At 39.4% G+C, this 24839-nt stretch overlaps 1 protein-coding gene across 1 annotated transcript in view; it reads left to right on the top strand.

The window, feature by feature from the left end:
- Positions 1-24839, top strand: part of DRAM1 (DNA damage regulated autophagy modulator 1) — a 36929-nt gene that overhangs the window by 6400 nt on the left and 5690 nt on the right. Inside the window, exons 2-5 of the mRNA XM_074949688.1 lie at positions 4057-4124; positions 9830-9972; positions 20382-20559; positions 24345-24403. Of these exons, the coding sequence (XP_074805789.1) occupies positions 4057-4124; positions 9830-9972; positions 20382-20559; positions 24345-24403 (448 nt within the window). The remainder of the gene's footprint in view (positions 1-4056; positions 4125-9829; positions 9973-20381; positions 20560-24344; positions 24404-24839) is intronic.

A 24839-nucleotide genomic window follows, 5' to 3' on the forward strand; every position in this document is an offset into this window, starting at 1 on the left:
TGCTCTTGAGGATGATATGGTGATTCTTGCTAAACAGCTGTAACACATTGTTATACTGTTTAGTACTTGCTTCATTCCTTTAGTTTAATAACTAGCTTAATCAGGGGATTTAGCCATAAGTTAGCATAATTAAAGTGAAAGGGGAAGAATGTTGCAAGATATTTCAATTGTGCAATATGCCAGTCTTGGCTCATTTACTGGATATTAAAAAATGAACTAGTTCTCTTGAAAGGGGAGTTCCAGTTAGACAAAGCAAGATATTAACAGGTTTGATTCAAGTTTTCAGTTATAATCATTTTTATTTCATAAATACCCAATATATGTCTACTCATAGCTATTTCAGTTGTATTTCTTTATGATGTAACAGATATGTTAAGACATAGGCCTTGTCTACACTGGCCAGGACACCTATATTAATATCTTTCTAGCAAACTGCTTAAACACAGTTGGTAGGAAACTGCTAACAGGACTTCACAGTCTACCATATACAGAACCTAAAATGGGGAGTGGATGTAGGATGGGTGGTGAGTCCTTTTCTTTATGCTGCTCAGAATCTAAACTGATCTTTACAAAAAAGCTTGAAGTCACTCAGTAGGATGTACTGGGTTGAATTTTCTGGCTCATTTTTAACTTGGTGGCTTAAATACTCAGTCAGACTCCTAAGGATATTTTCTGCAAGATGGTACTTTTTGGATCAATGAATGTCATAGTATGGAAGTATATCATGCCAATTCCTTGTGATGATAAATGTTGGGATTTCATTTTGAAGCAGAAGAATTTGACTTTATAGTAGGCATATAAGGTATTTTCTGACAGTGAGTGTAAATATTTTGGATCTTAAATATTCGTTCCCTTTCCCCTCCATACACTTCAAAATAATATTTGATTCAGCAGAGTTCTGAGTGGAAATCTTAAACATTAATATTATAATTTCTCGCTAATTCCCTCATTTTATCCACATTGGGTTACCTTTACCTGTACATTATTGTAAATTAAATTAATAGCAGGTTTTGTTTCATATGCGCTATATACTTTTTTCCATTTAAAAATTTCTATATGAGGAATGAAAAGGAGTACTTGTGGCACCTTAGAGACTAACCAATTTATCTGAGCATAAGCTTTCGTGAGCTACAGCTCACTTCATCGGATGCATCCGATGAAGTGAGCTGTAGCTCACGAAAGCTTATGCTCAAATAAATTGGTTAGTCTCTAAGGTGCCACAAGTACTCCTTTTCTTTTTGCGAATACAGACTAACACGGCTGTTACTCTGAAACCTGTCTATATGATGAATGTAATTTCATTTTAAATCTTTCTCAACTATAGGCTAAAGCAAATCATTTGTGTAAAATATCTACAATAGTGATCCTGAAAACATCAGTTATGCATTTTAAGGTTTCATTTCATGTTAGTTTTATTCTTTATGGTGAAAAGTATAGAATTAACATGATTTTGTCCCTGAAAATCCAGTACTGTACCTTATGGTTACATTGTAGATGTGCCTATGATACTGTGGTATGAAAAAACAATCCTTTTTAAATACTGTACATATTTGAGTATATACAGCACTGAGTTTGCTTGAAACTGTAGAACTCTATAAAATTTAGTTTAAGACAGCTTTAATTCAATAATGAGTGGAGCTCAGTACAATTTAAAATTATTTGGACTGCTCTTAAAATGTGAAGTGTTCCCAGAATTTCAAATTACTGCGTACTTCACGTGTGCAGATTCCATTCCTTTCTCACCTGAAGCTCTTCAAAGGCTTTGAAGTAACCATGGTTCAGTACTTGGGTTGCATAGAACAGTTTCTAATTTGCAGAAGTACTTCAGAATTGTCTGAAGTGGCTCTCTTTGGAAGTAAGTTTTCTGCCGTTTTTATAAAACTACTCCAGGCTCATGAGGAAAATATCAAAAATTCAAGGTTAAAAAGGCCTTGATAATTAAAACAAAGATTTCAAATACACCTACACTATTAAATGAGAAATTAAGGCAACTTTATTGTTTTTACCAGGTTCAGTGTCAGGTAAGGAATGTGTGATTATTAAAAAGTATGTGCTGTAGCAAGTCTTTGACTTGAACGAGCATAATAACTAGAAGATAAGATGAATAGAAAATCTTAACATTGTCCTGAGAGGCTGTACAAACTCTAAGATACTGATTAAATGCTGAAGTCTCCCAAGCTATTGCTCTCTGAACCCTATTAGAATTTTTATCCATATGTGCTGGGAGTCAGTATGGATGTTTTCAGTATTCGTTACAACAACTTCACAAAGAAAAGGACTCACATCACTATCTTCAATGTTTCCATCTAGTTTCTTGCCATTCTTGACCAGCTAGCCTAATTTGCAAGGAAGTGAGAGACAGACTATGCACATCAATCATTTGGGGGCAGAGGGAGATTGTGATTCTCCGATTTAATTTTGAAGGTCTATTTCCAGTCTTCCTGCTTGAAGTAAACAAGATGGCCAAACTTTTTTTAAAAATGGCCACTGACTTGGGGTGCCTTGGCTTTTTAGGATGCCTGATTTGAGGGAGTGGTGTTGAGCACCCACAATTTCAGTTGAAGTCAATGGGAACTTCAGATGCTCAGTACTTATGAAAATTAAACCAAGCTGGGCAGTCAAAAACTTGAAGCAGCCAAGTCAGTGGCCATTTCTGAAAATTTGGTTGTAAATAAATGGAAGTGGCAGAATAGAAGGAATCTAAGTACAATTAAATATTCTATATTAGTTTTCTGGGCGTTTGACCCTTTTTCTTTCTAATCACAATAAAATAAGGAATTGTTTGTCACATCAGTGGTTACAAGAATGAAGGCTTCTCAAAATTACTGAGTAGTGAATTGGTGGCTCCTTTCAAGAAGATAACCAGTAGGAAAAGTGGAAGGAGAGCAGGGAGTACACATCACTTAAGTGAACTACTTGTTCAATGTGCAATACCAGCAAGGATCATTACGGTGTATATTGTTTAGTGTACTATAATTATATGTATACTGTAAAACCTACATTTATTTATTCCTGGAATTTTAGCAAGAACCTTGACATTTTTGCCATTAAATGACAACCATATTGCTGCAGGGGTGCTGGAACAATGTTTATAGTCGGGGTTCTGAGAGCCATTGAACCAAACTGTGAACCATGTGTATGATGGAAACCACTTCAAGCCAGGGAGTGTGGCACGCACCCCTAGTTCCAGCACCCATGTATTCCTGAAGAGAAGACTTGTGTGGATATAGCAGAGACTACCTTACTAAAGTGCCTCTAATAAAATTGTTTTACTAAACACAATAGCAAGCTAAGGAGGGAAAATTGCAGAGCTTATGTTTTGAACCAGTTGCAGGTTTGAATGTTAACAGTGTGCTGTAGTCTTGATTCTCCTTTCACTTTACAGCAGTTTTACATTCATATAATATCACTGATTTCAATGGAGTTAGTCCTGATTTTTACTATGTAAATGAAAGGAGAATTGGGACCCTTCAGTTCTATCATTTTAATGTAGCTGCTCCGTCCTTTTATCAGTCAAAGGCAGAGCCACACATGTAGGGAGAGCAGGATACTGAGGGCTGGGGTGTGAATCAGAGTACAACTCTGCCCTTTGATAGCAGAACCATCTGTAGGATCCAACAGTCCAACACAGAATCATATGTTCCCACAAGCCTGCATACTGTCGATTGACATCTTAACTACAGTACTAGCTTAGCTGGCAATTGACATATAAAATGGCATTGACAGTGCCATCCTCCGTAAAGTTCACCAATGTCCTTCTAATTAGCTGCTGTTCATAGATACATTTTGTGTAACTCCAGGTCATCACAGGTCTGTATGAGTGATGAATTGCGGGAGGGATATAGCCCAGAGACTGTGTTCTATTGTAAGATAACCATTCAGTTCGACCAGTAAAGCCTTAGACAGGCAACAGAGGACATTATATTTCCTTGTTTAAATGTCTGTCTTCTTAAAATAAAACTACATACAAATGACATTTCTTTTAGGGAATTGTATAATTGAGGACTTCAATCTTACAAGCTTCATGAACTAACTTTTTTGTTCTTCTTGTTTTAGTGACACAGGAACAAAACCGCCAGAAAGTGGCATATTTGGGTTTATGATTAATATTTCAGCATTTTTAGGTATGTATGGGGTATTTGGTCTGAGCATATTAAGGGCCAAATTCTGTCTGAATATCAGAGAACCTGGATCTAGAAGTAGGATGAGTGCTGGTTGCCCCTATTCTAGTCCCCACAAAATACTGCAGAGAGCCTGCTCCAGAACACTATAGAGGGAACTGCAGAGTGCCACTTTGGGGTCAGTGAGTGTATGGTATGGATCAATTCTCTGGTCTACTAAGACCACTTAATCAGTGCAAAGTGGCCTTAAAGCAGCTAGAAATGACCAGTGGAAGAAAACTGTCAGCTGATATAAATCTGGTTGCACCAGTTGCTCCCCACCACAACCCATAGTATAAGGGAAAGGAGGGGCCAGGGTGGGTGTGGAACCAGGAGAGGTGTGGTAGAACAGTGGTGTGGGCTCAGCTATGCCTGGTCTTCCACTGGCATAAGGTTCCTTAACAGGTTGGATAAAAATCAGTGATTTTGATTTTTTTTTAAATATCTGATTTTTAAAAATTTAAATTAAATATAGGTTTAGTTAAAAAAATAAATCTATTCAAAATAACATTTGAAATTGACAACCTATATTGAGGCCTAAACTTACTATAATCTATTAAAATAATTTAAATTAAATACAAAAAGGAAATTAAGCTGCATATTTGCTGTTTCAAAGAAAGTGAAATAACTGAAATGGTTGAAGTCACTGGCTAAGCACCTGGAACCAGAATTTGTTGACACGCTATACCAGCTTTTGATAGCAGTGGCCTCTTCTGCAGGTGCAGAGAAAATATTTTCATCATTTCAGTGTATTCAACTAGTTCAGTTCAATGACTAGTTCATTCAAAAGGGAGTTGAAAAAGCAGGAGAGCTTTTTATCCTCTTCCAATTTATGAATAAAAACAGGTGTGAGAGAATGAGCTCTACTAGTTCTAAAATCTTGAAGGACATGGTGAACAGAAACATTCAATTCACGAACTGCAGGCAATACTTCCTTTAATAAATAAGTTAGTTTTAAATGTAAAACATGTTTTGATAAACATTTTGATCAACTTTTTAAATGTATCCAACACATTTAAAAAATGCCGGTTTTGTGTACTTTTAATTGAATTTGAATATCCATTCAAATAGATTGACACAAATCACAAGTAAAAATTAGTTATCATCTAGTAAATAAGAAATGCACCATTAACTATTTTCTAACATAATAAAAATGTAAAAAATAAGAATCTGAATAAATGTAAGTTTAAGCTATGTAATTACTTAAATGTGTATAGATATAATGTATTCTCCTGGTGCGCAAAAAGAAGAACCAATTTAGTATAAAGGCTATATTTAGTTGTAAATTGACATGTTTCAGTGGTTACCACCAATTTGAATCAATCTGTCTTATGAAATTAACTAAAAAGTACAAATGCAAAACACATTTGATTATTTGAATCCAGGTTTCCTGCTTGCTAATTAAAATCATGATCAAAATCAGTGATTTAAATTGCTTTGATTTAAATCAATCCACCCTGTCCGACCCGTCAGGAATCTTGCAGCGGGGCCAGGCGGTCCTGAATCAAGGAACTGCAACTGACTGCGCACCCTCCTCTCATCTGATGGAGTGGAGAATCTAAGCCTGTATATTTACGCATATATGTTCCCCAACCCCAAAATGGTGTCTATACACAACTTCCTTCTCCAATTATATCACCTCTAAGGGCCTATCTGCATAGGCAAGTTTACTGTGTTGGGGAAATTGTGTATAACACTGTATGATTTGTTCTTCCCTATGTAGACAAGTCCTGAGTTATGAACTGTGTTGTTATACTGTTCTTTACAGAGCCCGATTTACAACATATTGACCCCCTCCTGTTATAATGCAATTCTCTGATGCAGTCAATTTTCATATGTAAATAGGTCTCTGATAGGAATTAATTGAGTATTAGGGCCTATAGATTGAGTATGAGCCTAAAGACAGTGATATTTTGGCAAAAAAATATCTGTATACGCTAGTTTGGAGGGCTCTTATGGCAAGGGCTAGTCAGAATTGGGCCCCAAGAGTTAAGAACAATTTCTGATGACATAGTTGGGTGCACTTTTTTTCCTGTTACATCCAACAAAGAAACTATATGCTGGTCATTAACAGATGTGGTTCCCGAATATAGATATCTATCAGGGCAGACTAAAGTCTAATAAACTGTCCATCTTCCAACTTAGTGCTCATCTCCCTGTCATAACCTTTCTTAAGAACATAAGAATGGCCATACTGGGTCAGACCTAAGGTCCATCCAGCCCAGTATCCTGTCTATCGACAGTGGCCAATGCCAGGTGCCCCAGAGGGAGTGAACTTAACAGGTAATGATCTAGTGATCTCTCTCCTGCCTTCCATCTCCACCCTCTGACAAACAGAAGGTAGGGACACTATTCCTTACCCATCCTGGCTAATAGCCGTTAATGGACTTTAACCTCTATGAATTTATCCAGTTCTCTTTTAAACCCTGTTATAGTCCTAGCCTTCACAACCTCCTCAGGCAAGGAGTTCCACAGGTTGACTGTGCGCTGAGTGAAGAAGAACTTCCTTTTATTTGTTTTAAACCTGCTACCCATTAATTTCATTCAGTGGCCCCTAGTTCTTATATTACGGGAACAAGTAAATAACTTCTCCTTATTCACTTTCTCCACACCACTCATGATTTTATATACCTCTATCATATCCCCTCTTAGTCTCCTCTTTTCCAAGCTGAAAAGTCCTAGCCTCTTTAATCTCTTCTCATATGGGACCCGTTCCGAACCCCTAATCATTTTAGTTGCCCTTTTCTGAATCTTTTCTAATGCTAGTATATCTTTTTTGAGGTGAGGGGACCACATCTGTATGCGGCATTCAAGATGTGGGCATACCATGGCTTTATATAAGGGCAATAAGATATTCTCCATCTTATTCTCTATCCCTTTTTTAACGATTCCTAACATCCCATTTGCTTTTTTGACCGCCGCTGCACACTGCGTGGACATCTTCAGAGAACTATCCATGATGACTCCAAGATCTTTCTCCTGATTAGTTGTAGCTAAATTAGCCCCCATCATATTGTATGTATAGTTGGGGTTATTTTTTCCAATGTGCATTACTTTACATTTATCCACATTACATTTCATTTGCCATTTTGTTGCCCAATCACTTAGTTTTGTGAGATCTTTTTGAAGTTCTTCACAGTCTGCTTTGCTCTTAACGATCTTGAGCAGTTTAGTATTGTCTGCAAACTTTGCTACCTCACTGTTTACCCCTTTCTCCAGATCATTTATGAATAGGTTGAATAGGATTGGTCCTAAGACTGACCCTTGGGAACACCACTAGTTACCCCTCTCCATTCTGAAAATTTATCAGTTATTTCTACCCTTTGTTCCCTGTCTTTTAACCAGTTCTCAATCCATGAAAGGCTCTTCCCTCTTATCCCATGACAACTTAATTTACATAAGAGCCTTTGGTGAGGGACCTTGTCAAAGGCTTTCTGGAAATCTAAGTACACTATGTCCACTGGATCCCCCTTGTCTACATGTTTGTTGACCCCCTCAAAGAACTCTAATAGATTAGTAAGACATGATCTCCCTTTACGGAAACCATGTTGACTTTTGCGCAACAATTTATGTTCTTCTATGTGTCTGACAATTTTATTCTTTACTATTGTTTCAACTAATTTGCCCGGTACTGACGTTAGACTTACCGGTCTGTAATTGCCGGGATCACCTCTAGAGAGAGCCTTTTTTAAATATTAGCGTTACATTAGCTATCTTCCAGTCATTGGGTACAGAAGCTGATTTAAAGGACAGGTTACAAACCATAGTTAATAGTTCCGCAATTTCACATTTGAGTTCTTTCAGAACTCTTGGGTGAATGCCATCTGGTTCCGATGACTTGTTACTGTTAAGTTTTTCAATTAATTCCAAAACCTCCTCTAGTGACACTTCAATCTGTGACAATTCCTCAGATTTGTCACCTACAAAAGACGGCTCAGGTTTGGGAATCTCCCTAACATCCTCAGCCATGAAGACTGAAGCAAAGAATTCATTTAGTTTCTCTGCGATGACTTTATCGTCTTTAAGTGCTTCTTTTGTATCTCGATCGTCCAGGGGCCCCACTGGTTGTTTAGCAGGCTTCCTGCTTCTGATGTACTTAAAAAACATTTTATTATTACCTTTTGAGTTTTTGGCTAGCTGTTCTTCAAACTCCTTTTTGGCTTTTCTTATTACATTTTTACATTTAATTTGGCAGTGTTTATGCTCCTTTCTATTTATCTCACTAGGATTTGACTTCCACTTTTTAAAAGATGCCTTTTTATCTCTCATTGCTTCTTTTACATGGTTGTTAAGCCACGGTGGCTCTTTTTTAGTTCTTTTACTGTGTTTTTTAATTTGGGGTATACATTTAAGTTTAGCCTCTATTATGGTGTCTTTGAAAAGTGTCCATGCAGCTTGCAGGGATTTCACTCTAGTCACTGTACCTTTTAATTTCTGTTTAACTAACCTCCTCATTTTTGCATTGTTCCCCTTTCTGAAATTAAATGCCACAGTGTTGGGCAGTTGAGGTGTTCTTCCCACCACAGGAATGTTAAATGTTGTTATATTATGGTCACTATTTCGAAGCGGTCCTGTTATAGTTACCTCTTGGACCAGATCCTGCGCTGCACTCAGGACTAGATCGAGAGTTGTGGGTTCTCTCTCCCCTTGTGGGTTCCTGTACCAGCTGCTCCAAGAAGCAGTCATTTAAAGCATTGAGAAATTTTGTCTCTGCATTTCGTCCTGAGGTGACATGTACCCAGTCAATATGGGGATAATTGAAATTCCCCACTATTATTGAGTTTTTCATTTTGATAGCCTCTCTAATCTCCCTTTAGCATTTATCGTCACTATCACTGTCCTGGTCAGGTGATCGATAATAGATCCCTATTGTTATATTCTTATTAGAGCATGGAATTACTATCCATAGAGATTCTATGGAACATGTGGATTCATTTAAGATTTTTATTTCATTTGATTCTACATTTTCTTTCACATATAGTGCCACCCCCCCCCCCCCGCCACTTCACGACCTGTTCTGTCCTTCTGATATATTTTGTACCCCGGAATGATTGTGTCGCATTGATTGTCCTCACTCCACCAGGTTTCTGTGATGCCTATTATATCCTCCTTTAACATGAGGCACTCTAGTTCACCCATCTTATTATTTAGACTTCTAACATTTGTGTACAAGCACTTTAAAAACGTGTCACTGTTTATTTGTCTGCCCTTTTCTGATGTGTCAGATTCTTTATGTGAATGTTCCTCGTCTGATCTGGCCCATACTTTATCCTCTTCCATCCCCTCCTCCTGACTAAAATCTTGATGCTGGCTGCATGGTTGTCAACATTCTCTGCTCTCTAAAATCCAGATTGTAATGGGACTGAAATGACCCTGTTTCCTAAATTGTCCCAAAGTAATTTATGGGGGCAACTGGGGAAGATAGTATTGAGGAGACCCTTTCAGAATAGCATCTGAAAATAATACATGTAGAACTTACTACTTTTTTAGTCCCCATTCCCACTCCCATCACAGTAGAATTAGAGAAGATGTAATTCAGTGCATAGTGGTTTTAAGTGAATTTTGTAAATGTATATGTAATTTCACCAAAGAAAATGAAAAAGGATAACATAATTGCATGGTAAATGAAAATAAATGTTTTGGGGTGTTTTTTTTCTTTCTGTTTTTAGGTGCAGCTACAATGTACATCAGATATTTAATAATAGAGAAGCAAAACGAATCATCACATTTTATGAATCCTTCATGTAACTTAATTACATTATGTATTGGATTGCTGGGCTGTATTGGAATGGGCATTGTTGCAAATTTTCAGGTATGGTCCAATTTTAATCACAAATCTAATTTTAAAAGTTTTAACCATAAAAAATTATAGATTTAAATGGTTAATGCTGTATTTATGGATCAGTAAATTAACAACATGAAAAACAATGTTTTACTTCCATCTGTTCCACTAGTCTTCCAAAGGAAATATTTGGCTCCAAACTCTCTTCAGGCCACGTCTACACTAGAAACTTTTGCCTGTGTAGCAGTATCGGTTAAGGGTGTGATTTTTTGGTGACATTTCTATTCCTGCAAAAGCTCTAGTGTAGACATAGTTATACTGGCATAAAAGTGCTTTTACCTGTTTAGCTTATTCTACTATTCTAATATGAGGACTGCTTTGCTGATATAAGTTACACCAGGCAGGTTTGCTGGTCTAGATATACTGGCAAAACCTTCTTGAGTACAGGATAGGCCTTATTCACGGGTAAAGACAGGGTGTAAATAGCACCAGTCTGCAAGTTATCACTCTAGTGAAACAAGTGATCTGTTAAGCCTTTCAGGTTTAGAGTGGAGGGCAAAACAAATTAGGTCTTCTCTACCCTAGCTTTATTGGCAAACCCTCCTATTGTAGATTCAGCATATACCAACAAAAGCTGGGACTGCTTATATGCTTAAAGTTAAGCACAAGTGATAGTACCTTCCTTTTTTGAACGAGGATGGACTTAAGCATGTGTTTAAATGCTTTGCTGAGTCAGGACGCATAGGAACATAGAAGACCATGCAGTTTAGAAGGATATGTGAAGGTAGATGTGACCTAGAGCACAGAAATTTTGCAACTGTAAGAAGTAGTGGGTTGTGAGCTAGGCTGAAATTTGTGTGTGTTTGTGTGTACGTGCAACTTGCATCTTCCTGCTGCCTGAGAAAGTAAGTCTTATTCTAAGAACACTTGAGTGGAAATATTTTGTTTTTATGTCCAAAGCCATTATAGTTTATACTGTAAAGACTGTAAGCAAATGACTAAGATAATTTACTAATCCTATGTCTTTGTCCACTTCTCTTTCTTTTAAAAAGAAAACAGCACACTTCCTGAGCTTAAAGATACTTGACCACATTGGGTAATTAGTGTTCTCATAGAGCAACAGAACACACACCATCCATTTAGAGACCAAGTAAAAATATATTTTGTTCAGCTAGTCAGCTTTTTACCCATCAACTGATGTCATGCAGGATGCAGGAGACTCCAATTTGGGCTACAAACTCAGGTTTTATTATGCTCTCCAGGCTGGTAGACAGTGGGGACGTTGCAGAGGTGAGGGCAAAGTCTGTACCTATTTTTGGAGTGCTGACTAGCAGGGAGGGAGACTGGCTGTTCTACTAAGAGAACTTAGAATCATAGAATATCAGGGTTGGAAGGGACCTCAGGAGGTCATCTAGTCCAACCCCCTGCTCAAAGCAGGACCAATCCCCAACTAAATCATCCCAGCCAGGGCTTTGTCAAGCCTGACCTTAAAATCCTCTAAGGAAGGAGATTCCACCACCTCCCTAGGTAACCCATTCCAGGGCTTTACCACCCTCCTAGTGAAAAAGTTTTTCCTACTATCCAACCTAAACCGCCCCGCCCCCCACTGCAACTTGAGACCATTACTCCTCATTTTGTCATCTGGTACCACTGAGAACAGTCTAGATCCATCCTCTTTGGAACCCCCTTTCAGGTAGTTGAAAGCAGCTATCAAATCCCCCCTCATTCTTCTCTTCTGCAGACTAAATAATCCCACTTCCCTCAGCCTCTCCTCTTAAGTCATGTGTTCCAGCCCCCTAATAATTTTTGTTGCCCTTCACTGGACTCTTTCCAATTTTTCCACATCCTTCTTGTAGTGTGGGGCCCAAAACTGGACACAGTACTCTAGATGAGGCCTCACAAATGCCGAATAGAGGGGAATGATCATGTCCCTCGATCTGCTGACAATGCTCCTACTTATACAGCCCAAAATGCCATTAGCCTTCTTGGCAACAAGGGCACACTGTTGACTCATATCCAGCTTCTCGTCCACTGTAACCCCTAGGTCCTTTCCTGCAGAACTGCTGCCTAGCCACTTGGTCCCTAGTCTGTAGCAGTGCATGGGATTCTTCCGTCCTAAGTGCAGGACTCTGCACTTGTCCTTGTTGGACCTCATCAGATCTCTTTTGACCCAATCCTCTAATTTGTCTAGGTCCCTCTGTATCCTATCCCTACCTTCCACCATATCTACCACTCCTCCCAGTTTAGTGTCATCTGCAAACTTGCTGAGGGTGCAATCCATGCTATCCTCCAGATCGGTAATGAAGATATTGAACAAAACCAGCCCCAGGACTGACCCTTGGGGCACTCTGCTTGATACTGGCTGCCAGCTAGACATGGAGCCATTGATCACAACCCGTTGAGCCTGATGATCTAGCCAGCTTTCTATCCACCTTATAGTCCATTCATCCAGCCCATACGTCTTTAACTACTGGCAAGAATACTGTGGGAGACCGTATCAAAAGCTTTGCTAAAGTCAAGGAATAACACATCCACTGTTTTCCCCTCATCCACAGAGCCAGTTATCTCATCATAGAAGGCAATTAGGTTAGTCAGGCATGACTTGCCCTTGGTGAATCCATACTGACTGTTCCTGATCACTTTCCTCTCCTCTAAGTGCTTCAGAATTGATTCCCTGAGGACCTGCTCCATGATTTTTCCAGGGACTGAGGTGAAGCTCACTGGCCTGTAGTTCCCAAGATCCTCCTCCTTCCCTGTTTTAAAGATGGGCACTACATTTTTAAAGATGGGCACTTTTCCCAGTCGTCCGTGACCTCCCCCGATCGCCATGAGTTTTCAAAGATAATGGCCAATGGCTCTGCTATCACATCAGCCAACTCCTTTAGCACCCTCGGATGCAGTGCATCCAGCCCCATGGACTTGTGCTTGTCCAGCTTTTCTAAATAGCCCTGAACCAATTCTTTCTCCACAGAGGGCTGGTCACCTCCTCCCCATGCTGTGCTACCCAGTGCAGTAGTCTGGGAGCTGACCTTGTTAGTGAAGACAGAGACGACAAAAAGCATTGAGTACATTAGCTTTTTCCACATCCTCTCTCACTAGGTTGCCTCCCTCATTCAGTAAGGGGCCCACGCTTTCCTTGACCTTCTTCTTGTTACTAACATACCTGAAGAAACCCTTCTTGTTACTCTTAACATCCCTTGCTAGCTGCAACTCCAAGTGTGATTTTCGCTCCTGCATGCCTGAGCAATATTTTGGGCCCAATGGACACTTCGAGGTTCTAATATCCCTTACCTCCTTATATGCGTCCCAGGCTTGCTTTCTGTATTGTCCTGCTTCACCTCTCTCAATACCATTACTCCTCAAACATTTTAACTACAAATATTTTTGAGGTACCTTGAACCAGAAATAGTCCCTCCCTTTGCTACTGCCCACTTGCTGGTAGCACTCTTCATGCTCCTAAGATGCCAGGTCTGCTCCTGGTGGTCCCCTCCTTCTCTTTCTCTCAGTACATGCTTTGGAGACAGAGCAGAGAGCAAGAACCACCAGACCAGACAAAAGAAGTGTTACGGGAGCAGAATAGGCAATATCAGTGCAACATCAAGAGCTCCCAATACCGCAATGAAGAGAAAAAAGTAAGATAGTAAGCAGAATGACATGAATGTGTGGTTGGAAATCTTGCAAAACAGAAGGTCTAGAAATATTTTGTTTAAAAAAATACAGTAATAAACTTCTCCTAGCCCTGACCAGAGATCAGAAAGAAAAATTTTGATCTCTGCCCATTATCTCCTTTTTTATTTTAACTTTCTCTCTCCAACTCTTTTTTGTTCTTTCTTTAAAAGTTTTTTAATAAGGTTTTGGGATCTTGTCAGAAAGCATAAGATGAGTTCTCACTGATTCTGACATTCCTTATTTTACTATTTGGACTGCAATACAAACCAACTAAAGTCAGGGCCCCATCGTGCTTCATGCTGTACAAACACATAATAAGGTACAGGTCCCTGCCTCAAACAGCTTACAGTCTGAAGAGACAGGCAAAGGAAGTATCATCCCCATTTTGCAGACAAGAGAAAAGAGATATTAAGTGGTTTTATCAAAGGTCTCACAGGAAATCTGTTGGAGTGCTGGGAATTGAACCCTGATCTTCTGGGACCCACGCCACTATCTTAATCACAAGACCGTGTTACCTCTCTGAGAGTTACTTCTTAACTAGATGAAAATGAGATAAATGAGCAAAGTCTCATTATTACCTCACTCTCATTCTCTGTGCTGGATGAGGAAAGGAATACACAGAATTGCATGGGAACTCTTCTGAAAGTAACTGATGTAAAAAACATCTAAATTCCACCATTTTTCCCAATTCCTTTCTAGCTTGAGAGAAGCATTCTACACCACAGTATAAACTCCTGCTAGAGTTGCAAAAGGCCATCCAAACCAAGTGTTTTGCAATTATTGCAAAGTTCCTGTGTTAGTGCTTCTGCAAACCTAGTAGAAAATCAGTTGATTATGTCCCTTGAGGGGAAAAAACTGTGGGATGTTATGAAGTATTTCTTTAATCTTCCCTGGGATGTCATGTAGCCTGCTGTACTTTATCAATAATTTACCAAAAGCCAGAGCCAAACAGTATGTTTAAATAATTTACAGCATTTTGCAAAGTTTGTTACCAGCTTTGATTTCACCTCTGAAATCCGGATATTTGAACTTTCATTTATTATTATGACCAACCTCGTATAGTAAAGTTCATTCTTAGTAGAATTAATCTGTTTCAAGCCATTTACTGTGTATAGAATACATTAATAATTCATTGTTTGCCACTTTCCTCCTGTGACTTAATGTGATCACATATACTGTAGGTTTTTATATACTGAGAGTAGAAGATTTCTCATTTGGAGTGGAGGAAACCATTTTAATGAGGCACCAAGAGAGAAACATGTTTTTTGTTGGAATGGAGAGGCTATAGTCCCATCTTTTTGTTCTGCCATGTTTGTTATGTGACTTTCTGATAACAAACTCAGTCATATATTGTTAGGCCACAATATAGGCACATTTTGTTTTGTACACAGTATTGTGCGAGTATAGTAACCTAACAATGTACAATTGTGTATAGGGAAGGAACAGAGAAGAACAGTAATAGGCAACCAGAGAGAGCTGAGGAGAGAAGAGAGATAAGGCCTGTGAGTTAGCAAATCCATGGATGGTTTCAAAAACTGAGGAATACAGTTTTGCAAGTATTAAACGTTGGATGTTTCAGGCTAAAATGTCTCCAGTGCAGTGTCCAGCTCTGTTAGTATTACTTTCAGGCAATATTTTGTAACAAAAGGTTTACACACTATAGAAATTAAATCATATAAATCATGGTTTGGATCTTAAAAATAATCCCTGTTATTGATTTGTTCTATCAGTTGCAAACAAAAAACAATTTTGGCATAAAACTCAGAGAGGGAGCCCAGTCACACCATTAATTTTGATTCTCATTTGATCTTGCCTGTTTTACCTTCTCATCTCTTAATGAGGGCTGTCAAACGATTAAAAAAATTAGTCATGATTAATTGCAGTTTCACTTGCACTGTTAAACAATAATGGAATACCAATTTAAATGTATTATAAATATTTTTGGATGTTTCCTACATTTTCAAATATACTGATTTCAGTTACAACACAGAATACGAAGTGCACAGTGCTCACTTTATATTATTTTTTATTGCAAATATTTGCACTGTGAAAAAGATAAACAAAGAAATAGTATTTTTTCAATTCACCTGATACAAGTACTGTAGTGCAATCTCTTTATTGTGAAAGTGCAACTTACAAAACGTAGGATTTTTTTTTTAACATAACTGCACTCAAAAACAAAAGAATGTAAAACTTTAGAGCCTATTAGTCAAAGCATGAAGGAGCATATGAACATTTAGCATATCTGGCATGTAACTATCTGGCAATGTTGGCTGTAACAGTATCATGCAAATGCCTGTTCTCACTTTCAGGCGACTTTGTAAATCAGAAACAGGCAGCATTATCTCCTGTAAATTAAACAAACTTGTTTGTCTTAGTGATTGGCTGAACAAGAAGTAGGACTGAGTGGACTTACATGCGGTAAATTGAAAAATACTATTTATTTTATCTTTTTTACAGTGCAAATTTTTGTAATAAAAATAATACAAAGTGAGCACTGTAAACTTTGTATTCTGAGTTGTAACTGAAATCAATATATTTGAAAATGTAGAAAAACATCCAAAAATATTTATAATAAACTTAAATTGGTATTCTATTATTAACACTGTAATTAAAACTTCAATTAATCAAGATTATTTTTTAGATCTAGTTAATTTATTTTGTGTTAATAGCATGCATTAACTGCAATTAATCTACAGTCCTACTCTTAATTTATCTTATCTCTTTTGTTTATTTATGTTGTATTTTGGGTACAGCCTGCATGAAAGACATGACAAAATAAGGACCCAATCCTTCAAATTTCTGAGTACCCTGAACTGTCATAGATGGTGATGGGAACTGGGGGTCCTCAATACCTTGGGTCCTACAGTTGTATGGTATAGTAAGTGAACTGAACAGTTATTTTTATTATTAATAATAGTATTTGGCTCTTACATAGCACTTATCTGTAGATCTCATAAAGTTTTATGAAAATATGTATCATCCCCATTTTACTAACGGGGAAACCGAGGCACAGAACGGTTATGTGATTTCCTTAAAGTCAGAAAATCAGCCGCAAAGCTGGAATTAGAACCCAGCTCTCTTGACTACCCAGTGCAGTTCCCTAACCAGTAGATCATACTGTACCATTAACTCACTTAGAAAGTTCATGTATGGTGGTGGTTTGTTTTTCTCTAAACCCTCATTTTTCCCTAGTTAGAGAAATAAGTCAACATGTAAAATGCTATAGTAGGGCTGAATGAGACTGGCGGAAGGCGGGGACTTCATTCTTTCTCTCTCCAAAACAAGTTGCTACATGTTTTGTGAAAACACTTCAATTTCACACATGCTGTGAATTTTATAATTTGCTTTTATCTATACAAATCTTGTGAGCTCGGTTGTAAATTTTTAATCAGTAAAATTAGTTGTAAGGAAAGTTTTTTGGTCATTTTGGTACTGGGGAAGGCAGGGTGGAAAGTATAATTTTAATGGTTTCAGAGTAGCAGCTGTGTTAGTCTGTATCCGCAAAAAGAAAAGGAGTACTTGTGGCACCTTAGAGACTAACAAATTTATTTGAGCATAAGCTTTCGTGAGCTACAGCTCACTTCATTGGATTCATGCAGTGGAAAATACAGTGGGGAGATTTTATATACACAGAGAACATGAAACAATGGGTGTTACCATACACACTGTAATGAGAGTGATCAAGTAAGGTGAGCTATTACCAGCAGGAGAGAAAAAAACCCTTTTGTAGTGATAATCAAGGTGGGCCATTTCCAGCAGTTGACAAGAACGTGTGAGGAACAGTGTCGGGGGGGGGGGGAGGGGGGAATAAACATGGGGAAATAGTTTTACTTTGTGTAATGACACATCCACTCCCAGTCTTTTTTCAAGCCTAATGTAATGGTGTCCAGTTTGCAAATTAATTCCAATTCAGCAGTCTCTCGTTGGAGTCTGTTTCTGAAGTTTTTTTGTTGAAGAATTGCCACTTTTAGGTCTGTAATCGAGTGACCAGAGAGATTGACGTGTTCTCCGACTGGTTTTTGAATGTTATAATCCTTGACGTCTGATTTGTGTCCATTTATTCTTTTATGTAGAGACTGTCTGGTTTGGCCAATGTACATGGCAGAGGGGCATTCTGGCACATGATGGCGTATATCACATTGGTAGATGTGCAGGTGAACGAGCCTCTGATAGTGTGGCTGATGTGATTAGGCCCTATGATGGTGTCCCCTGAATAGATATGTGGACACAGTTGGCAACAGGCTTTGTTGCAAGGATAGGTTCCTGGGTTAGTGTTTTTGTTGTGTGGTTGCTGGTGAGTATTTGCTTCAGGTTGGGGGGCTGTCTGTAGGCAAGGACTGGCCTGTCTCCCAATATCTGTGAGAGTGATGGGTCGTCCTTCAGGATAGGTTGTAGATCCTTGATGATGCGTTGGAGAGGTTTTAGTTGGGGGCTGAAGGTGATGGCTGGTGGCGTTCTGTTATTTTCTTTGTTGGGCCTGTCCTGTAGTAGGTAACTTCTCGGTACTCCTCCGGCTCTGTCAATCTGTTTCTTCTCTTCAGCAGGTGGGTACTGTAGTTGTAAGAATGCTTGATAGAGATCTTGTAGGTGTTTGTCTCTGTCTGAGGGGTTGGAGCAAATGCGGTTGTATTGTAGAGCTTGGCTGTAGACATTGGATCATATGGTGTGGTCTGGATGAAAGCTGGAGGCATGTAGGTAAGTATAGCAGTCAGTAGGTTTCCAGTATAGGGTGGTGTTTATGTGACCATCGCTTATTAGCACTGTAGTGTCCAGGAACTGGATCTCTTGTGTGCTTAAATAAATAAATTTGTTAGTCTCTAAGGTGCCACAAGAACTCCTTTTCTTTTTATAATTTTAATGGTATTGCTCCTGAATGCTCAGCAAAACAGCCAGAAAGTGTGGGCGGAAGATAACTAGCAATGTCTCCTAAAAGCAAAAGAACTTCTGTGAAGGTGAACAGAGGTGAATCAGGTGTTTTGTTCTCTATTTTTAATCATACATTATTTTAAAATACAGAAGTGAAATACAATTGGTGGGATGGTGTTAAGAAGCGACTGACTATTAAAGGAGAAACTCCTCAGAACATGATGAGTTAGGCAAATTTTCTGAGCCCTTTTTTAGTATGTATGGAGGCGAGGGTGAAAGGCAGAGACGGTCCAAGAAATAAGTTAGAAAAGAAGAGAACAGTGGTGCTGGTAGCAACACTTGTAGTTAAGCTTGCTTAACACTTTCAATTTTGAGACCCTGTTTTCATATATAGAAAGCATGGTGGGGAAAAGGAAAATTTAGATACCACAGTACTGAACATAGTATAAAAATCTAAACAGAATAAAACACAATGGGGGGGCGGGGCGGGCAGAAGGAGTGAAGCAAAAGGGGGGGAAGCAGATGTTGAAGACAACAACAAAGTAAAATTACTCCATCATAGGAAAGGAAAAGGAGAGAAAAGTGGCTTCATGATGGGAAGGGAAAGAAGATATAACAAAAGCAAGGAAGACGTGTTCTATTAATGCTGCTTTGCACTGCTCTGGTGGCAGAAACCAGCTTAAAAGCTGGTTTAACTAGCTATGAGAAGATTTCTCTGGCACAGAGGTTATTTAGATCTGGCATAGTTTAACATATGCGGTTTATACATTTAGACAATCCAGGAAGTTCTTTTGACTGGCCATATACTTTATTTTACTGTAGGTTTCACTTCCAGATATATTTCAGAGTGAAAGAATTTTCAATAACCTGGATATCACAACATAAATAAAGATGGCTGATGACATGGAAAGGGGAAGGAGCTCAGGGGGTTGATGGAGGGATATGGAGATTTACACTTCAAAGTCACTGGTTTGGACTGCTACACACCACCCTCCCCCCAGCTTTTATATTGCACACTGTCTGACTGACCATCTGAGAGTGGGGTATTTGAAGTGACCTGCCAGTTCTAGTCTCTTACCAGCAGTGAGGAAAAACACCACCAAAACATTTCATTGACAGTTGCAGCAGAAAAACTAAGGACTGGCTAGGTATAGAGAATATGAACTTATCACTCCTCAAACCAGTCCCTCAAATATAAAATGAAGACATGTTGGCAGATAGCATAGGCAATCTTGCATCATCTGTGTGGTACCTCTTTTGTGGGAAAAGCACTCAGTTTGCCAGTGCCTTTAAGCTGGCATCTTTCACAATCACTAAATTGTTCAGGTGGTATTTGGGATTTAGCTGGAACTGGTGGAGATGGCAGTGTTGTCTGAGTTCTTTTCTCTGGCCTGATTCAGGTCAGATATCTCTCAGGATGATGAAGGCCCAATGTCCCAGGAAGTGGTGGGGCAGCAGCCAAGATGGTGAAGCTCACCTCAGTACCCAAATTTCCCTCCCCAAAGTCTCTTTAAGGACCCAAAAAGGGAGTGATGGATGGAATAGCTAGTCTCCTCATTTTTTCTCCACCAATTAGGCCTAATTTCCAACACACCAGTTTTGGTTAATTGATTTCTGGTCCTCTATTCCTCTTGTTTACTATTTAACATTTTAACATGGTCCTTGAGTTGTATCAGTCAATCTTTTTGTTCATACAAATTCAGTCTGTCTCGCTTTTGCTCCTTTTCCCTTCAACAACTGTTGTTTATAGGTTATTGACACATTCCTTAACCTTTCCCTCACCTCCCACAGCAGAGCTCGCAATTAGGACAGATCTGTAGGCCCAATTTTTACAGCCAGTTTCTAGGCACTACTGTAATATGAATAACAACAGATAATCCCTCTGCTGATTCTTTTTCCAGGAGTTATCTGTTCCCAGCGTCCATGATGGAGGAGCTCTTGTGGCTTTTGGCTCTGGTGTTGTTTACATTACACTTCAGTCTGTCATCTCTTTCAAGTCATGTCCACAATGGAACAGTCACTGTACATGTTATATAAGGATAGCCATCTCTATCGTGTCATGCATAGCTGTCATTCCCAGTATCCTTTTTGTGTATCACATTGTTGTATCTTTACATGCAAATGTTCTTCCTCTGACATTAAACCACTTCTAAAGTAAGATAAATGCCAGGCTACTGCTTATATTGCAGATGGAGCACCATGTTTAGCAAGTTGGCATTGTAAGAAGCATGAATGGCAGTTACCGGATATTTCTAGAAGCTACACCTCAGTTGTCAGTAGCGTATTTAAGTCTTATGCCCTTGTTTCCTACTTTTTTTTTTTCTTTGGTTGGGGGGTAGGGAAGAAAGCAAAGGGGATTCTATTCTAAGAGACAGCTAGTGAATGTAAATACAACACACAGTGCAGCACTCATGTACAAGAGTTAACCCTATAATAACCAGCCACCAACACACTACATACAGGCCAAACTACCCTGTAAGAAACAAAGAGGGCAGGTGGGAGCCTACCTATATTTGGCCCTCTGACTGAAGAGGCAAGCAGCCATCCTTCTAGCCTGACTGTCTCCTCCTGGATAAACTATCTAGCCATCTTTGGAGTGTTAGGTAGAGGAACTAAATACTGAAATGCATAAGTTCCCATTACGTAGGCACTTTCTGTCTCAATTTCCTCATTGAGTTCCCAAAAATAATCCACACAGTCTTTCTGCCCACTAACTTCCCTGCTTGGAATCTGCATTTATTAACAAAACAATCCTCAACTTGAAGTTCCAACATAAAGGGCTCCCAGCTCTCTTTAGCTAGAGTCCTTCCACAGACCTCTGCCTTCCTTGTCCAACTCTGTGACTCCAAGAAATCAGCAGGCAACCTCCCTCTGCTACTGTCCTGGCCCTCCCTTGCTTTCTCAGGGTCTTACTCCCAGGCTGCTTCTCTGGAGTCCTCAGCTTCTGTTTAGACCTTTCTTCAGAGCCTGCCACAGTAAGCCAACTTACTCCCTCTGGTTCCCTTTCGCCAAACAGTTCTCTGCCCTTTATGAGGCTCACATGTTTCATCTGCCCCCAATCAATCCTGCCCCCTCTGGCTAGGATATAGTTAATTAGCATACAGAGGTGTGATTGAACAGGGTTGGCTAGCCTCAGGCCTCCTGGCCCTGAAATAGGCAGACCACCTTGCCATCAGAGTATGTGCAATAATTTACTCCTGGAGGAATTTATGTGCCAAAAAATTAAAAATTCTGTGCACAATACTTTAAAATTCTGCAAATTTTATTTGTCAAAATAACACTACCTAATCACACCAGTTTCAATTAGTTTGGTAATGTATTTCAAAATACCTGTTAGCAAATATGTCTGTAACAGTACAGAGACACACACAAAATTCCCCCAGGAGTAGAGAGTTAAAGAACTCCCTATGACAACCCAGTTCCTCTTTCTCTTCCTCCTCCCAGAGCCTAGCTGGGGGGTCTAGACACCCACAACCCCTTTACCCCCAGAGCCCAGCTGTGGGAGTCCCCCAGCCCAGATATCCCCCAGAGCCCAGCCATGCCCCCCCTTGCCCAGATACTCAAACACCACCACACCAAAGCCCAGCCATGGGCCCCCCCGCAGCCCAGACACCCATCCTTCTACCCCTCCCCCAGCCCAGACACCCGCCCCCACTACCCTCAGAGCCCAGAGAGAGAAATAGCCTGATGCTGGGTCACAGGCTTGTGTGGAGTTTCCTGCACACCACTGTCTCCTTCCCTCAAGGCATGTGGGGAACTGCAGCTGCTGGGAACCCTCTAGTTCCCTTCCCCACCGCCTGGCAGTATCTTCTATGTGCTAGCTGGGCTCTGGTGGGTCCAGCGGCTCCCAGTAGCAGCCAGCAGCATTGCAGACAATTTCTATGGGGGAAAGGAAATTCTGTGAGCACAACATTAATTTCTGCAAAATTCTGCATTGCCCAGAGGCACAGAATTCCCCCAGGAGTAGCAACAGCATGCAGTAATTGAAGTTATACAAATGTTTCAGAAGGCAAAACTATGACCTAAGGTGCTCACATTCACAGCTTCTCCAGCTCACAGTGGTGAATATTGTTAGCTCAACACAGGAATATGATGGTTGTTGTCAAGTATACTTCTTAAATTTGCAGCTTCTCTCGCTCATGGTGATGAATGTTCATAATGCAACTCATGACATCACTATGCTGGCTAATACCAAGTATATGTATGTACTGGTCTTCTTGCTTCAACCTGTTTCTTTCAAATGTTTTATATTTTAAATATTTGTAATAGCTTTGTGTATGTGAAGAGGTCAGAAATACTAGTTTGTAAATCTGGTAAGAAATCCTGCTCTGGGAAAACGGAAGTTTATTTTATTATGCTGCCTGGCCATGTAACATGGAAACTAAAAACAGACCAAAGATGACAAATAATATTCACTTATTTCATAATCTGTATAATTGCTGACTGTTTTGTGATTCTGCTGGGCTTGTGACAGCTGCAGTGTTAGTGAGAAAAGGAACTCTGCTCTGAAGTTCCTGTTGAAAAAACGTTTTTCTTGTATATAAAATATATATTTTATACATATAAAACAAATGAAATTTTACTTACAGAAAAGTTATGATCACTTGTGCGCCAACTACTCTATTGGTGCATTCAACCTAATTGACAGGACAGTGTTCTTGTATAAACTCGTTACTATGAGCTGCTAGATATGAGTCACAGCATCCAAGCCTCTGGAAGAGAAATCACCTCTGTTGATCATTGTTTTAATCCTTCTGGTTCAGATGAGTAAACTAATGAACAGGACTACTACTCATTGACAGGTTTCAGAGTGGTAGCCATGTTAGTCTGTATCAGCAAAAACAATTAGGAGTCCTTGTGGCACCTTATAGACTAACATTTATTTGGGCATAAGCTTTCGTGGGCTAAAACCCACTTCTTCAGAGGCATGGAGTGAAAAATACAGTAAGCAGTATATATATTACAGCACATGAAAAGATGGGAGTTGCCTTACCAAGTGGGGGGTCAGTGCTAACAAGGCCAATTCAATTAAGGTGGAAATGGCCTATTTTCAACAGTGGCCTATTCTCAATAGTGACAAGCTCACCCCTTCTTGTCAACTGTTGAGAAAGGCCACTTCCACCTTAATTGAATTGGCCTCATTAGCACTGAGTGAAACTATTAAACTTCAGGCTAGAAAATGTTTGGGGGGATTTTTTTTTCATTACAGTGCTAACACCACCCTCATCACAGGACTAGGTTCCCTCTTGCCACATATAGCCCTAGAAACCAAAAGTTGATCAAAGGTTGGTCATGAGGATCCTACTCTACCTCCTCATTTTGGCACCCACAATTTTCCTTTTATACTGAACTAGATGGCCTCGGTGGTCATTCTTTGGCTGGGAGACTTGGTGAACTTCCTTCTTAGAGGCTAACCAGAGTGTCACCCCACAGATTAGGGGCCTGCACCAAACCCCACTGAAGTCAATGGGAATCATTCTATTGACTTCAGTGGGCTTTGGATTGGACTATAAATGACAAGCAGCGTTCACACAAATGATTACACATCTTAGCCATACAGCCAGGGTCTACTCTTGGTTTCTTCTCCCGTCAATAAGAATGCCTTATCTCACCCTCCTCCTTTGCAAAGACCCCTAATCTTATTTATTCAGAGTGTCTTTTGTGTTGATCACTATAAGATGCTTTGTGGGAATATACTATGTTTGCTTGGCTTTTTAATATTCTGTTTTTATACTGCAGTGTAACTTGTTGTTTGGTGTCTTCAGTCTTAGAGAATGGGAACAGGGGATGCATTATAAATAGAAATATTTTCATTATTATTCATTAAGCAATTTTTATGATTTCCTTTACATTATTTTTCCCAGTGATTGCATGTGCGTCATTAATTTCCATAACAAAAATTGACTGGATTCCAGGTGAAAAGGTAAACCCTTAGTAGGTAACCAATTTAATCCTGCAGTCTATTAGCTTGGGTATGCGATGCTATGTACTTTTAGGCACATGTAAGGATAAGAGCACAAGGAATTTAAATAGTGTATGACAATAAACAAGCTGTCAAACCTCTGGCATTTCCCTATTTAGGGAAAAAACAGTTAACAGCTGGGCTTCCTAAAATTAGTGATTGGGAAACCTCAAAAGAGTTGGATTTTCATTTTAAGTAAGCGCCCAAAGTTCCAGACAATCTGATTATGCAAAATTGAGTGAGAAATCTTGTGATAAAACCTCCCTAGAAGTGAGTTGTTCAGCAGTTTTACTTCCTTATGCAATCACATCCTCAAAAAATGAAATAAATAAAATAATCAATCTGATCTTCAACCCTCAGGAATATCTTGGTTTGAATTATGGATGACAGTTTAGCT

This window comes from Natator depressus, chromosome 1 (genome assembly GCF_965152275.1).
Source record: "Natator depressus isolate rNatDep1 chromosome 1, rNatDep2.hap1, whole genome shotgun sequence".
NCBI classification, from domain to species: Eukaryota; Metazoa; Chordata; order Testudines; family Cheloniidae; genus Natator; species Natator depressus.